The sequence below is a fragment of the Saccopteryx leptura genome, chromosome X (assembly GCF_036850995.1).
Source record: "Saccopteryx leptura isolate mSacLep1 chromosome X, mSacLep1_pri_phased_curated, whole genome shotgun sequence".
NCBI lineage: Eukaryota > Metazoa > Chordata > Mammalia > Chiroptera > Emballonuridae > Saccopteryx > Saccopteryx leptura.
The window spans coordinates 2,321,381-2,335,584 of record NC_089516.1 but is presented as its reverse complement, the minus strand read 5'-3'; the positions used below and the strand labels follow the sequence as shown (position 1 = coordinate 2,335,584).

Below are 14,204 nucleotides of genomic sequence, written 5' to 3'. Positions count from 1 at the left end.
GGTGTCCAACAGAATTTCGGTCATTAGTTTATCTGTGCCAGGAGATGAGAAAAGTTGAAAATCGTGTGTTACACTATTGTGTAAAAATAACATTTATACGTGCTGAGAAACCAAAAAAAATTGGGTGACTCATTTTGTTACAATATTTCTTTTCTGGTTGTGGCTGAAAGCCAACCAGCAATATCTCTGATGTCTGAATATATATATATATATGTTTTATGTATATATACACACACACATACATTATATATATACACATGAGTGTATTATATAATATATATACCATATGTATATATACACAATTATATATATACAATTATATATATACCATGTGTATATATTTATATATAGCTATATATGCACACTATATACATCTATATACAGTGTATATATCTATTGATAAACTACATATAGTATAAATATCTATATATGTGTGTATATATATAGATTATACATATGTAGTATATATTTCTGTATGTTCATATGTATATATATGTGCTATATGTGTAGTGTATATATCTGTATGTATATATACTATACATATTTTGTTTATATATGTATGACGTATATAGTGTGTATATGTATAGTGTATACATACAGTGCATATATATAATTTATAGTGTATGTGTATATAGTATATATACAATATATATACAGTATATAGTATGTGTTTATTAGTGTACATATACAATATATATACAATATATAGTGTGTGTTTATATAGTGTTATGTACAGTGTCTATATATAGTATATAGTATGTGTGTATATAGTATACATATATAGTGTCTATATGTGTATGTATATAAACATAGTATTTATTTATAGTTATATTTGTTTTATTGATAAATATATAATGGTTCATATAATTTATTCATAAGTATATACACATTTCATACATATGTGCATCTCTATAGACATATATATAGACATATATATATATATATATCTGTAAATATATTATCAGGGAAAGCTCATTAGCTAAATTTAAAGAAACTGCCCCAGAGCTACACACACAACAGCCTCCAGGCACATTGTGCTGGGCAGACTCTCAGCGACCATTGAGAGAAAGACGCCCCCCCCCCCCATCTCACGTAGCAACGCCCACCCTGGCGTCTGCTGATCCTCTCTTGTCTCGTCACCTAACCGGGGAAATGAGTGAGGGGCCACTCCGGTCCACCTGCCTGTGCGTCCGCAGTCACCCTTCAGCCTGTCCTACCGAGTGCCCACCCTGAGCTCTTACACCGTGCTCTCCAGAGAGGAGGGAAGTTTTGGGACGCGGAGCATCTCCGTCGCCGGAGGCTTTGGAAGCCATCGTTCTGTGCAGCGATGGCCAATACTCTTGGGTGGGAAGCGGCTCCAGAGTGCTTTGCTGTCTGAGCCGGAGACTGCAGCCGGCTTCCTGAGGGAAAAGCCTGTTGCACGGGGGCCCGCTCAGACCTCTCAGATTTCACATATCTGGCCTCAGGTCAGCTGCCCTGGGGAGTTAGGAGGAAGTTGCAAACCTCTGAGAGAGGTGCTTCCCTGACACCACAGTGTCCTCCTTCCACGAGGAGAGAATTGCACGCCAGTCAGCGGGATGTTGAGGTTAGATTCTCGAGGCTGTTGAAACAGAGGAGACCCACATCGGTGTGTTCTAGGCGCACAAACTCCAAAATGGTCACGTCTCTGGGGCTGTGTTCCCTTTCCGACCGGCAGGGGAGGGGGCATCTCCACGCTTCTCAGCTTCTGAGGGCTGGCGGGTCACCTCTGGTGTTCGTGACTTGAGGATGCTCCCCTACCTCCACTTTGGCCTCTTGTCACCTGTGGTTGGCTCCCACTGTGGGTCTCTGTCTTTAGATGATGTCTACTTATCCGGGGGCCAGCATATTGCTTTGCAAGTTCGTCCCACTCCAGTGCGGCCTCATCTGATCTTTTTTTGTTTTTTGTTTTGTTTTGCTTTTTGTATTTTTCTGAAGCTGGAAAGGGGGAGAGACCGTCAGACAGACTCCCGCATGCGCCCGACCGGGATCCACCCGGCACGCCCACCAGGAGCGACGCTCTGCCCACCAGGGGGCGATGCTCTGCCCCTCCAGGGCATGGCTCTGCCACGACCAGAGCCACTCTAGCGCCTGGGGCAGAGGCCAAGGAGCCATCCCCAGCGCCCGGGCCATCTTTGCTCCAATGGAGCCTTGGCTGCGGGAGGGGAAGAGAGAGACAGAGAGGAAGGAGAGGGGGGGGGATGGAGAAGCAAATGGGCGCTTCTCCTATGTGCCCTGGCCAGGAATCGAACCCGGGATCCCTGCACGCCAGGCCGACGCTCTACCGCTGAGTCAACTGGCCAGGGCCACCTCATCTGATCTTGACTGGTCACACCTGCAGGGACTCTTTGTCCACTAAGGCTACAGTCCGAGGTCTTGTGGGTCAAGGATTCTGTGTACTTTAATGCGAAAGGTACCAGGTGGACTCATCACCGCTTTGATAGGCAGGTCCCTGTCCACGTATGTCCTGGAGATGAGGGGCGCAATGTCTGCCTTTGCTTGTTTGTTTTTTTATTTATTCATTTTAGAGAGGAGAGGGAGAGACAGAGAGAGAGAGAGAGAGAGAGAGAGAGGAGAGACAGAGAGAGAGAACGGGGGAGGAGCAGGAAGCATCAACTCCCATATGTGCCTTGACCAGGTAAGCCCAGGGTTTCGAACCAGTGACCTCAGCATTTCCAGGTCGACGCTTTATGCACTGCGCCACCACAGGTCAGGCTAATGTCTGCCTTTGCGACAGTGTCGTTAGCAAGAACCAGAAGTGTCCCCGGGGGCGGCACTCAGATCAGGGACTCCGCGCCCCCTAAAACCCGCCTAAATGCTCCAAACACCACCATCATGGCTGACTCTCCTCAAAGCTCCCTAGTCTCCCTCCCTTTTTGCCTATAAACCGCCCAGGACGCTCTTTTTAAACGGCAGGCCAGCATCATTCATCATCAGCGGCACCGAACCATTAAGAACAAAATTATGCAAGCCAAACACGGCCATTAAAATCTCATTAACGCTCCCGCCTGTCAGGGGCCGCGAGACGGTGGCTTTCTCTCTGTTTAAGCGTCAAAGACAAAGAGAACGGGACAGGGAGCTCATTAGAAACCCCCAGCGAGGATCGGAGGGGCCACCCTCTTGCCGTTTCTCGCTGTACTGCTCTTAGTACCATCACCGTATTATTTCCTGAAGTCCCTTGGACTGGCAGCCCTGGTTCACGCCCCTCATTTGGGGAACAGGGAGGAGACACAGATATAGAAATGGCCTGGGGTTCATCGCTGGTCCGATGCACTCAAGGGACCAGGAGCGGGTATGGGCGTAGGACGCCTCTGGCTTTCTTTTTTTTTTTTTTTTTTTTTTGTATTTTTCTGAAGCTGGAAACAGGGAGAGACAGACAGACTCCCGCATGCGCCCTATTGGGATCCACCCGGCACGCCTACCAGGGGGCGACGCTCTGCCCACCAGGGGGCGATGCTCTGCCCCTCCGGGGTGTCGCTCTGCCGCGATCAGAGCCACTCTAGCGCCTGGGGCAGAGGTCAAGGAGCCATCCCCAGCGTCCCGGCCATCTTTGCTCCAATGGAGCCTCGGCTGCGGGAGAGGAAGAGAGAGACGGAGAGGAAGGAGAGGGGGAGGGATGGAGAAGCAGATGGGCACTTCTCCTATGTGCCCTGGCCGAGAATCGAACCCGGGTCCCCCGCACGCCAGGCCGACGCTCTACCGCTGAGCCAACCGGCCAGGGCGCCTCTGGCTTTCTTCACAGCAATGTTGTCTCTGCAATGGACAAGCAGGGGGCAGAGCCTTCTGGTTAGAGAAATCGCTCCCTTCTGACCGCAGTCCGAAACTCGGAGTGAAGAGCCCACAGGGAGAAGTCAGCACAGTAGAGATGACCGGAGTGGGTCGAGGGGACTGAGAAGTCCGTCGGAAGAATCGAGCCTTGATCCCCAACGGGGAGCTCATTTCGTGCTCTCGGGATGTGAGAAGCAGGGCGGAAACCGCGCTTAGGGGAATACGTTCAGGCAGCGTGTGTCTGTCCAGAAATTAATTGTCAGAATCGTAAGCCCCACTCAGATCGTTCTGCAGGGAAGTCACTCAGAATGTCGTTTCATGTGCACAAAGCCAAAAAGGTCACTTGCTGTGCATGCCGGTCGGGAGTCCTAGTTTGCTGGCCACTGGTTTAAGGAGGAAAACGGAAGGGAGCTGGTGGGCGTAGTCCAGTGATACAGGTTATCTGCCAGCAGGACACAAGGGCTTCCCAGGTCGTCGCTACTTATTTAAATCAGGTTGTGGCTTCACCAGCCCTCTGGGGGGGGATTGTCTCCCCTCCAGGGGAGCTGTTTCCTTGGTACAGGTGAGGAGACTGGGCCACAATGGTGGCAGTAAGGGAACAGGTGAGGATGAACCCCACCTGAGGCCACTGTGGCATTGAGCACCAGCAGGGGCTCCTTGTAAGCGCTGGGGAGACGGGGCTCTGATGGAAAGACTATCTCGTCGTGCACCGACGGCCATACGTTGTGGAGAGAGGGTTTTACTGCTCCAGGGCGTGTCCCACCGTTATACCACCCGGTAGAACGTTAAATTCATCCCACCTCACAAACGGCACCCTGGTGGTCCCCCAGTTGGTCGCAGGTTTGTCAAGATGGGGCAGTAGCTGTGGTTTCTTTCTGTGGCCTGAAGCCAACACTAACAGATACAATGTTATGTCCAGGTTGAAATGTATAGATACTTAGAATAGATGCATAGACACATAGATAGATACATAGATACATAAATAGATGATAGATAGATAGATACATAAATAGATACATAGAGACATAGATACATAGATACATAGAGATACATAAATAGAGACATAGGTATATAGATACATACATAGGTGCATAGATACATACATACAGAGATACATAGATACAGAGATATATAGATACATATATAGATGATAGATACAAAGATAGATACATAAATAGATACATAGAGACATAGATAGGTACATAGAGATACATAAATAGATGCATAGATAGATACATAGATACATAGATAGATACATACATAGACAGATACAGAGATACATAGATAAATACATAGATGATACATAGATAGATACATAGGGACATAGATACATAGATACATAAATAGATGCATAGATTGATACATAGATACATACATAGACAGATACATAGATACATACAGATAAATACATAGATAAATATATACATACATAGATACAAGGAGATAAATAGATACATACATAAATACATAGCTAGATACATAGATAGGGAGAAATACATACATACATACATACATAATCTGCCAAGCCAACTTTTTGGTTGATGAGCATAGGAAAAATGATAGTGGGAATGTGCACGTGAACAGAGAGAGAAAGAGAAAGAGGGAGAAGGAAGACGGATTCTTTTCTATCAGAGTTTCGGTGCCCCAAAAACTAAACCAAAACACCGTTGATAACGGACAGCGTGGGGAAACCCACTCAACCATCATGTAGAAGTAAAGCCGCCCCGGAGAACTTGGATCAATCGATGTCAAGTAGCGTTAACTCATACTGCAAACTCATTCCAAGGTTTGCACCGGATGGCCAAGGAGGGTTGTCTCTGTCATGTCACGTCTCCTTGGCAACAGAAGGTAAGGGGTTGGTCTTGGCCGGTCAGCAGAATACAAGTGCCCAGTGATCAAGGGCCAGGTCATTGTGGGTCCTTTAGGGGAGGAGGAGGAGGCTAAAAATGCAAAAATAAAGGTCTCTCTAGAAGACAGACCAGGAGACAGGACTGGAAAAACACTCACATTTTGTGTTCTGCATCGAAGACCTTAGATGCTGTTGGAGTTCAGGAATGGCAACATGGCCCCATAATGACGAATACATGATACATGTAATAGAAAATACATATTGAAACCAACACATATTTATTTATTTTCTTTCTTTCTTTATTTATTTATTATTTTTTATTTTTTATTTTTTATTTTTTTCATTTTTCCGAAGCTGGAAACAGGAAGGCAGTCAGACAGACTCCCGCGTGCACCCGACTGGGATCCACCTGGCATGCCCACCAGGGGGCGATGTTCTGCCCCTTTGGGGCGTCACTCTGTTGCATCCAGAGCCATTCTAGCACCTGAGGCAGAGGCCATGGAGCCATCCCCAGCACCTGGGTCATCTTTGCTCCAATGGAGCTTTGGCTGCGGGAGGGGAAGAGAGAGACAGAGAGGAAGGAGAGGGGGAGGGGTGGAGAAGCAGATGGGCGCTTCTCCTATGTGCCCTGGCCGGGAATCGAATCCGGGACTCCTGCACACCAGGCCGACGCTCTACCACTGAGACAACCGGCCAGGGCTTATTTTTTTTTATAAATAAACCTTTATTAATTTTAATGGGGTGACATCAATAAATCAGGATACATATATTCAAAGAAAGCATGTCCAGGTTATCTTGTCATTCAATTCTGTTGCATGTGCATCACCCAAAGTCAGATTTTCCTCTGTCACATTCTATCTAGTTTTCTTTGTGCCCCTCCCCGTCTCCCTTTTCCTCTCCCTCCTCCCTCCCCCCGCCCCCATAACCACCACACTCTTGTCCATGTCTCTTAGTCTCGTTTTTTATGAAACCAACACGTATTTAAATATTTGTACTTTGTTTGCAAGAACCCCAGGGTGGGTGTGGTGGGATGACTTACATCTTGAGTTTGCCTTGGGGAGTGTCTCTGCTTTGGAATCCGCAGGAATCCTATGATTAGTTTATATTCATCTTTTCCCCCAACTCTTTGCAGAAAGTGAGAAAGAGGCAATTTAAGAGAAGTCCCTACAGAGAGAGTAGGTAGGATATCAGCATGAGTCCGGTTTTACAAGTGACCTTTATTCCCAGGAAAAAGTTTTACGCTGAATGATTGAACATCTCCACTTGTTGCCCAGGAGTCACTTGAGCACATGATTCATGGTGCGTGGGCTGGATTTTTCCCTACAGGCCCAGAAGCAAATACATAATCACTTGGTTTTAGGTCTAAGGAGAGCCTTATAAGCCCCTAAAAGCACATCAGAGTCCACTGATCCTTTGAAGAAATCGTATTACCTTTCTGTGCCTGATCAGGCCGTGGTGCAGTGGATAGAGCATCAACCTGGGATGCTGAGGACCCAGGTTCGAAACCCCGAGGTGGCTGGCTTGAGCGCAGGTTCACCACCTTGAGCGTGGGATCATGGATATGGCCCCAAGGTCGCTGGCTTGAAGCCCAAGGTTGCTGGCTCGAGCAAGGGGTCACTGTCTTGGCTGTAACCCCCCCAGTCAAGGCACATATGAGAAAGCAATCAATAAACAACTAAAGAGCTGCAACTATGAGTTGATGCTTCTCATCTCTCTCCCTTCCTGTCTGTCCCTTTGTCTGTCTGTCTGTCTCTCTCTCTCTCTCTCTCTTGTCCTTTGCCAAGAAAAACAACATGATATTACCTACCGCTATAAAGTGAACCCCAAGGCCTATGAAACCCATAGACCTCTCAGTGCTCAGTGCCAACGTGAAACCTCCGATAAGATACAACACCGAGGTCCTGGCCGGTTGGCTCAGTGGTAGAGCGTCGGCCTGGCGTGCAGAAGTCCCGGGTTCAATTCCCAGCCAGGGCACACAGGAGAAGCGCCCATCTGCTTCTCCACCCCTCTCCCTCTCCTTCCTCTCTGTCTCTCTCTTCCCCTCCCACAGCCAAGGCTCCATTGGAGCAAAGATGGCCCGGGCGCTGGGGATGGCTCCTTGGCCTCTGCCCCAGGCGCTAGAGTGGCTCTGATCGCGACAGAGCAATGCCCCGGATGGGCAGAGCATCGCCCCCTGGTAGGCAGAGCGTCGCCCCCTGGTGGGCGTGCCGGGTGGATCCCAGTCGGGCGCATGCAGGAGTCTGTCTGTCTCTCCCAGTTTCCAACCGAAGACGTAGGTGTGAGGGGTTGAGGAGTAGAGAGCAAGCTATAGAAGGAGGCGTTCACTCGGGAGAGAAAGACGCCGTGCCTCTCCGTTCAGATCGTTAGTCGCCATCACCTTTAACGCCTCACGCGGGGGTTAAAATATGCCACGTGCTGCCGGCACATCTTGGATCCCAACGGGGTCTCTCTCACGGCCGACGGAGTGTTTGACAAGGGGAAGTGGAATTACGTTAGAGGTTCCATCAATGGCCTCTGGCTAGCGTGTGTGTTTCTAGATTTCCCAAATCCACCGCCCTCTCCTTTGAGAAAGAAATGAACGTGTTTCCTTTCCTTTCAAGTGTACCCCCGAATCCCATCAAAAAGAACCCGGTATCCATCGTGACCAGAACACGCTGTCTCTTACATAACCCCCCCCCCTCCCCCGACCAGAGCTAACACAGCTTGTATGCTCAAGTCACCGAAACCAGATGAATGCAGAGTTATTAGGGAGTCCTCCCTACCTTCTGCTCCTTCTAGACCAGGGGTCCCCAAACTTTTTACACAGGGGGCCAGTTCACTGTCCCTCAGACTGTTGGAGGGCCGGACTATAAAAAAAACTATGAACAAATCCCTATGCACACTGCACATATCTTATTTTAAAGTAAAAATCAAAACGGGAACAAATACAATATTTAAAATAAAGAACAAGTAAATTTAAAAAAACAAACTGACCAGTATTTCAATGGGAACTATGCTCCTCTCACTGACCACCAATGAAAGAAGTACTCCTTCCAGAAGTGCGGCGGGGGCCGGATAAATGGCCTCAGGGGGCCACATGCGGCCCGCGGGCCATAGTTTGGGGACCCCTGTTCTAGACGGTAGAAGTCATTGATAAATGTTTCCGTGCACCAGCCTGAACTGTGGTGGCGCAGTGGATAAAGCGTCGACCTGGAAATGCTGAGGTCTCCGGTTCGAAACCCTGGGCTTGCCTGGTCAAGGCACATATGGGAGTTGATGCTTCCAGCTCCTCCCCACCTTTTCTCTCTCTGTCTCTCTCTCTCCCTTTTTCTCTCTCCTCTGTAAAAAATGAATAAATAAATGTTTCCATGGGCCGGTTCCCCACGGAACAGAGAGTTTTCCAGAATGTATTTTAGGACGCTCGAGTGATAAAAAAGAAACAAACGCAATGTGCTCTCTTTAATCCGACTCCCATTCCAAAACATACAACTTTCAAAAAATAACAAATAAAAAGCAGTTTATTTTAAAACACGTTCTGTATACAGATGAACGCATACATTAGAGAGGGCGTGTATATCAGGACCTGTCATTTTATACTTTTGATCCCCGGTTGTAAAATAAAAGCACTGAATTTAGGGTGTATTCAGCTCTGAGATGAAAACTGCTTTTTCCTGCATACTATAGATAATCATATTTATGTATCATATCTATATAGACACAATATGAACAGTGATACACAGTATGTATCGATACACATATACACTATATAATACTCAGTATATACTGTGGGATATAATATACTTTTAGAAGCATACACTATATACCAGGCACATTGTATAGCTCATGCTCCATATACTATTCAGGGGTCCCCAAACTACGGCCCGTGGGCCACATGTGGCCCCCTGAGGCCGTTTATCCGGCCCCCGCTGCACTTCCGGAAGGGGCACCTTTTTCATTGGTGGTCAGTGAGAGGAGCACATTGACCATCTCATTAGCCAAAAGCAAGTCCATAGTTCCCATTGAAATACTGGTCAGTTTGTTGATTTAAATTTACTTGTTCTTTATTTTAAATATTGTATTTGTTCCTGTTTTTTTTTGTTTTGTTTTTGTTTTTGTTTTTACTTTAAAATAAGATATGTGCAGTATGCATAGGGATTTGTTCATAGTTTTTTTTATAGTCCGGCCCTCCAACGGTCTGAGGGACAGTGAACTGGCCCCCTGTGTAAAAAGTTTGGGGACCCCTGTACTATATAGTACAAGGGTCAGGAACCTATGACTCACGAGCCAGATGCGGCTCTTTTGATGGCTGCCTCTGGCTCGCAGACCAATCTTTAATTAAAAATGTTACAATCCATTCATTTCCCACCGCTCATGTTCATGGTTGCGGGTGGCTGGAGCCAATCACAGCTGTCCTCCGGGACAACACCACATTTTTATTGGATAATGCGTCATGTCCACGGGCCGTAGTTTGGGGACCCCTGAATAGTATATGGAGCATGAGCTATACAATGTGCCTGGTATATAGTGTATGCTTCTAAAAGTGTATTATATCCCACAGTATATACTGAGTATTATATAGTGTATATGTGTATCGATACATACTGTGTATCACTGTTCATATTGTGTCTATATAGATATGATACATAAATATGATTATCTATAGTATGCAGGCAGAAAGTGTGAACATGGATCCCGGGAATGTTGTGAATGTTGTGGTTCCTATTGAACTTCCAGGGTCAACAACCCATTCCCAGTAGGGTTGGAAATGACTTTTGACAGCCACACGTTCGGAGGGCGGAGATTGGTCCAAACTCCCTGCTGTAGCAAGTGTTGCCCTGCTGGTCAGGTGTGTCCTACCTGCATGGTCCACGTTGCGCGGTGAAGAATGTAGACCTGTTATCCTCAAGTGGTGCTTTCTGGTACTGGGTAGACAGAGCTCATGAAAGTACCACCAGCCCCAGAACCTTGCCTCCCTTTCTAATTATTGAAGAGGATTTGATACATTCTTTAAAGACAAACAGTAGAAATGTTAATGGTGCCATCGAAAAATGACGTTTAACATCCAGTTGGATAAAAGAAAAGGTGTTACTATACTCCAGGGGTTGGGAACCTATGGCTTACAAGCCAGATGTGGCTCTTTGGATGGCTGCATCTGGCTCGCAGACAAATCTTGAGTAAAAAAAAAAATAAATAACTTTAAGAATATAAAACTTCCTCATGTATTACAATCCATTCATTTCCTACTGCTCATGTTCATGGTTGCGGGTGGCTGGAGCCAATCACAGCTGTCCTCCGGGACAACACCACATTTTTATTGGATAATGCGTCACGTCCACGGGTCGTTGTATGGCTCTCACGGAATGACATTTTAAAATCTGTGGCGTTCATGGCTCTCTCAGCCACAAAGGTTCCCGACCTCTGCTACACACATACACACACACACACACACACACACACACACACACACACACTAGAATACTACTTGGCCATCAACACAAAAAAAGAATGAAACCTTAAGTGTTTTGCAACACCCCGGAAGGGACCCAGAGGACACTGTGCTGAGTGAATAAGTCAGACAGACTGACACCATCTCATTTCACTTATATGACAAATCCCAAGACCAACATAAAAGAATGAGCAAGACAGGAAAAAATAGAAATACACAGTCCGGGGGATTTTTAAGTTTATTCATTTTATTTATTTATTTTTATTTATTTATTTATTTATTTATTTATTTTTGTATTTTTCTTAAGCTGGAAGCGAGGAGAGACAGTCAGACAGACTCCCACATTCGCCCGACCGGGATTCACCTGGCACGCCCACCAGGGGGCGACGCTCTGCCGCGACCAGAGCCACTCTAGCGCCTGGGGCAGAGGCCAAGGAGCCATCCCCAGCGCCCGGGCCATCTTTGCTCCAATGGAGCCTCAGCTGCGGGAGGGGAAGAGAGAGACAGAGAGGAAGGAGAGGGGGAGGGGTGGAGAAGCAGATGGGCGCTTCTCCTGTGTGCCCTGGTCGGGAATCGAACCTGGGACCTCTGCACGCCAGGCCGAAGCTCTACCACTGAGCCAACCGGCCAGGGCCAGTCGGGGGATTTTAAGGGAAAGAAAAGGTTAGCCACCCTCGAGGAGAAGAGAACACACGTGTTGCTGCTTCAGGACCTTGTGCGGATCCGTCCATACATGCGTGTCCTGAGCTGCTGGCCCCTTTTCTCGTGCTGTTTGATTCAGGCTGTCGTGTGTGACATGTGGAAGGATGTGACCTCCTCTCTCTCTCTCTCTCTCTCTCTCTCTTTTTTTTTTTCTCCTTCCTTCTCTCCCCAGCGACCCCAACCAGCCCGTCCCGCAGGACACCAAGTTCATCCACACGAAACCCAACCGTTTTGAGGAGGTGGCCTGGTCCAAGTACAACCCCAAGGACCAGCTGTACCTGCACATCGGCCTGAAGCCCCGCGTCCGGGACCACTACCGGGCCACCAAGGTAGCCTTCTGGCTGGAACTGGTCCCCCACCTGCACAACCTGAACGAGATCTTCCAGTACGTCTCCACCACCACCAAGGTCCCCCCTCCGGACATGACCTCCTTCCCCTACGGGACCCGGCGGTCCCCGGCCAAGATCTGGCCCACCACCAAGCGCCCGGCCATCACGCCGGCCAACAGCCCGAAGCACGCCAAGGACCCTCACAAGACGGGGCCCGAGGACACCACCGTCCTCATCGAGACCAAGCGTGACTACTCCACCGAGCTCAGCGTCACCATCGCCGTGGGGGCCTCCCTGCTCTTCCTCAACATCCTGGCCTTCGCCGCCCTGTACTACAAGAAGGACAAGAGGCGCCACGAGACGCACCGGCGCCCCAGCCCGCAGCGCAACGCCGGCAACGACATTGCCCACATCCAGAACGAGGAGCTGCTGTCGCTGCAGATGAAGCAGATGGACCACGACCACGAGTGCGAGTCGCTGCAGGCGCACGACACGCTGCGGCTCACCTGCCCGCCGGACTACACCCTCACCCTGCGCCGGTCCCCCGACGACATCCCCCTGATGACCCCCAACACCATCACCATGATCCCCAACACGCTGACGGGGATGCAGCCGCTGCACACCTTCAACACCTTCAGCGGCGGACAGAACAGTTCAAATCTACCCCACGGCCATTCCACCACCAGGGTATAGCTTTGCTTTTCTCGGCCCCGCCCCACACAGACCACGCCCCACACAGACCACGCCCACCTGCCACGCCCATCCGGACCCCGCCCACCTACCACGCCCCACCCAGACCACGCCCACCTGCCACGCCCCACGCCTCCCCATCTGCCCTTCGCAGATCGTCTCCACCCGAGGAGTGTCCTCCATCCCACCGACTTAGGACAAAAAACACACACACACACACACACAAAAATAAATAAATAAATAAATAAAAATGAGGGTGGGTGAGGGCAGTCCGTCTTCGTGTCCCTGTGGACCCAGCCCGTCACCGTCATCCCCTTTGACGAGATCAACTTCGGACCCTACGAAATGTGAAAAGTAGACATTGCTGTTACGATTCTGCTTTACGACGCCCCTCACCCACCCACCCACACACACGAGGACAGCCTCCCAACCCCCCCCCCACCCACCCGCTCCCCAGTTTCAAGAACCTGGGTGTTTCCACTCTTAACAATCGAAGCTGACACCTGCAGAGACTTCAGCCAGGGACAATTGAATGTCTGGTGTTTTTTCGTTTTGGGTTTTGTTCTTTTTGTTTTTTTTTTAAACTACCATTTCAAAATAATAATAATAATAAAATAATAATAATAATAATAAAACTTTATGTGCCATGCCAGCCGATGGCTGTACGTCACTGAAGATAGAATCTGTGGGTTTTGACCCAACGTGAAAGGAAAAAAAAAATAATAGAATTTTATTATTCAAATAAAAGGACTGTCTATGCAGTAAGAGACGGATCATTCTGTGCAAAGACATAATTTGCCAGCCTGAACTATATTTAAGAGACTCTGTAAAAAAAAAAGAAAAAGAAAAAAGAGAATGTACATATAGCTGTGAGTTTCAACACACACACACACACACAACAACAAGAACTAAAGAAACAAGCTTTTCTGGGTGTTTTTCGTTGGACCGAGCGCTTTTCTAGCCAGTGCGTGCTTTTCATGGTGGTCTGTATGTATATAAATATATAAATATATATATATACATTCGTCATATCTCCCCCTCTCTTCCTCCCTCCCCCCCACCAGGACCTAGCAGGCGTTTCTTCTTAAGTCACTCGCGCTGAGGATCCCACAGGAGTTTGTGAGGTGTGTCGCGGGGAGCAGGGTCACCCCTGGGCCCCCCCCTGGGCTGCCGGTGTGAGGGCGCACCTGCTCCATTCCAGCTGGTACTAGTGCAGGTGACATCGACGGCATCCTCCTTAGAGAGCTGTTGTTTTAGGAAACGCGTCTGTGTATGTCTGTGTGTGTGTGTGAGAGAGAGAGAGAGAGAAAGAGAGTGTGTGTATTGGGCCTTTATAAAGTCTCAACACGCACACGGGTGTGCCCCTCACGGAGTCTGTGAGGAAGCTTGTCGCATTAGAAGCGTAGCTGCAAGATGCAAAAAG

General features: G+C 48.2%; 1 protein-coding gene across 4 annotated transcripts in view; it reads left to right on the top strand.

Annotated features, from left to right (window-relative positions):
• The window catches only part of NLGN4X (neuroligin 4 X-linked), a 294,089-nt gene extending 281,272 nt beyond the window's left edge, over positions 1-12,817 (top strand). For all 4 annotated transcript variants that reach the window (XM_066356776.1, XM_066356773.1, XM_066356775.1 and 1 more), the window contains one exon: positions 11,935-12,817. In XM_066356776.1, coding sequence (XP_066212873.1) covers positions 11,935-12,784 — 850 coding nt within the window. In that variant the 3' untranslated portion in view covers positions 12,785-12,817. The remainder of the gene's footprint in view (positions 1-11,934) is intronic.
• Positions 12,818-14,204: the final 1,387 nt, after the last annotated feature.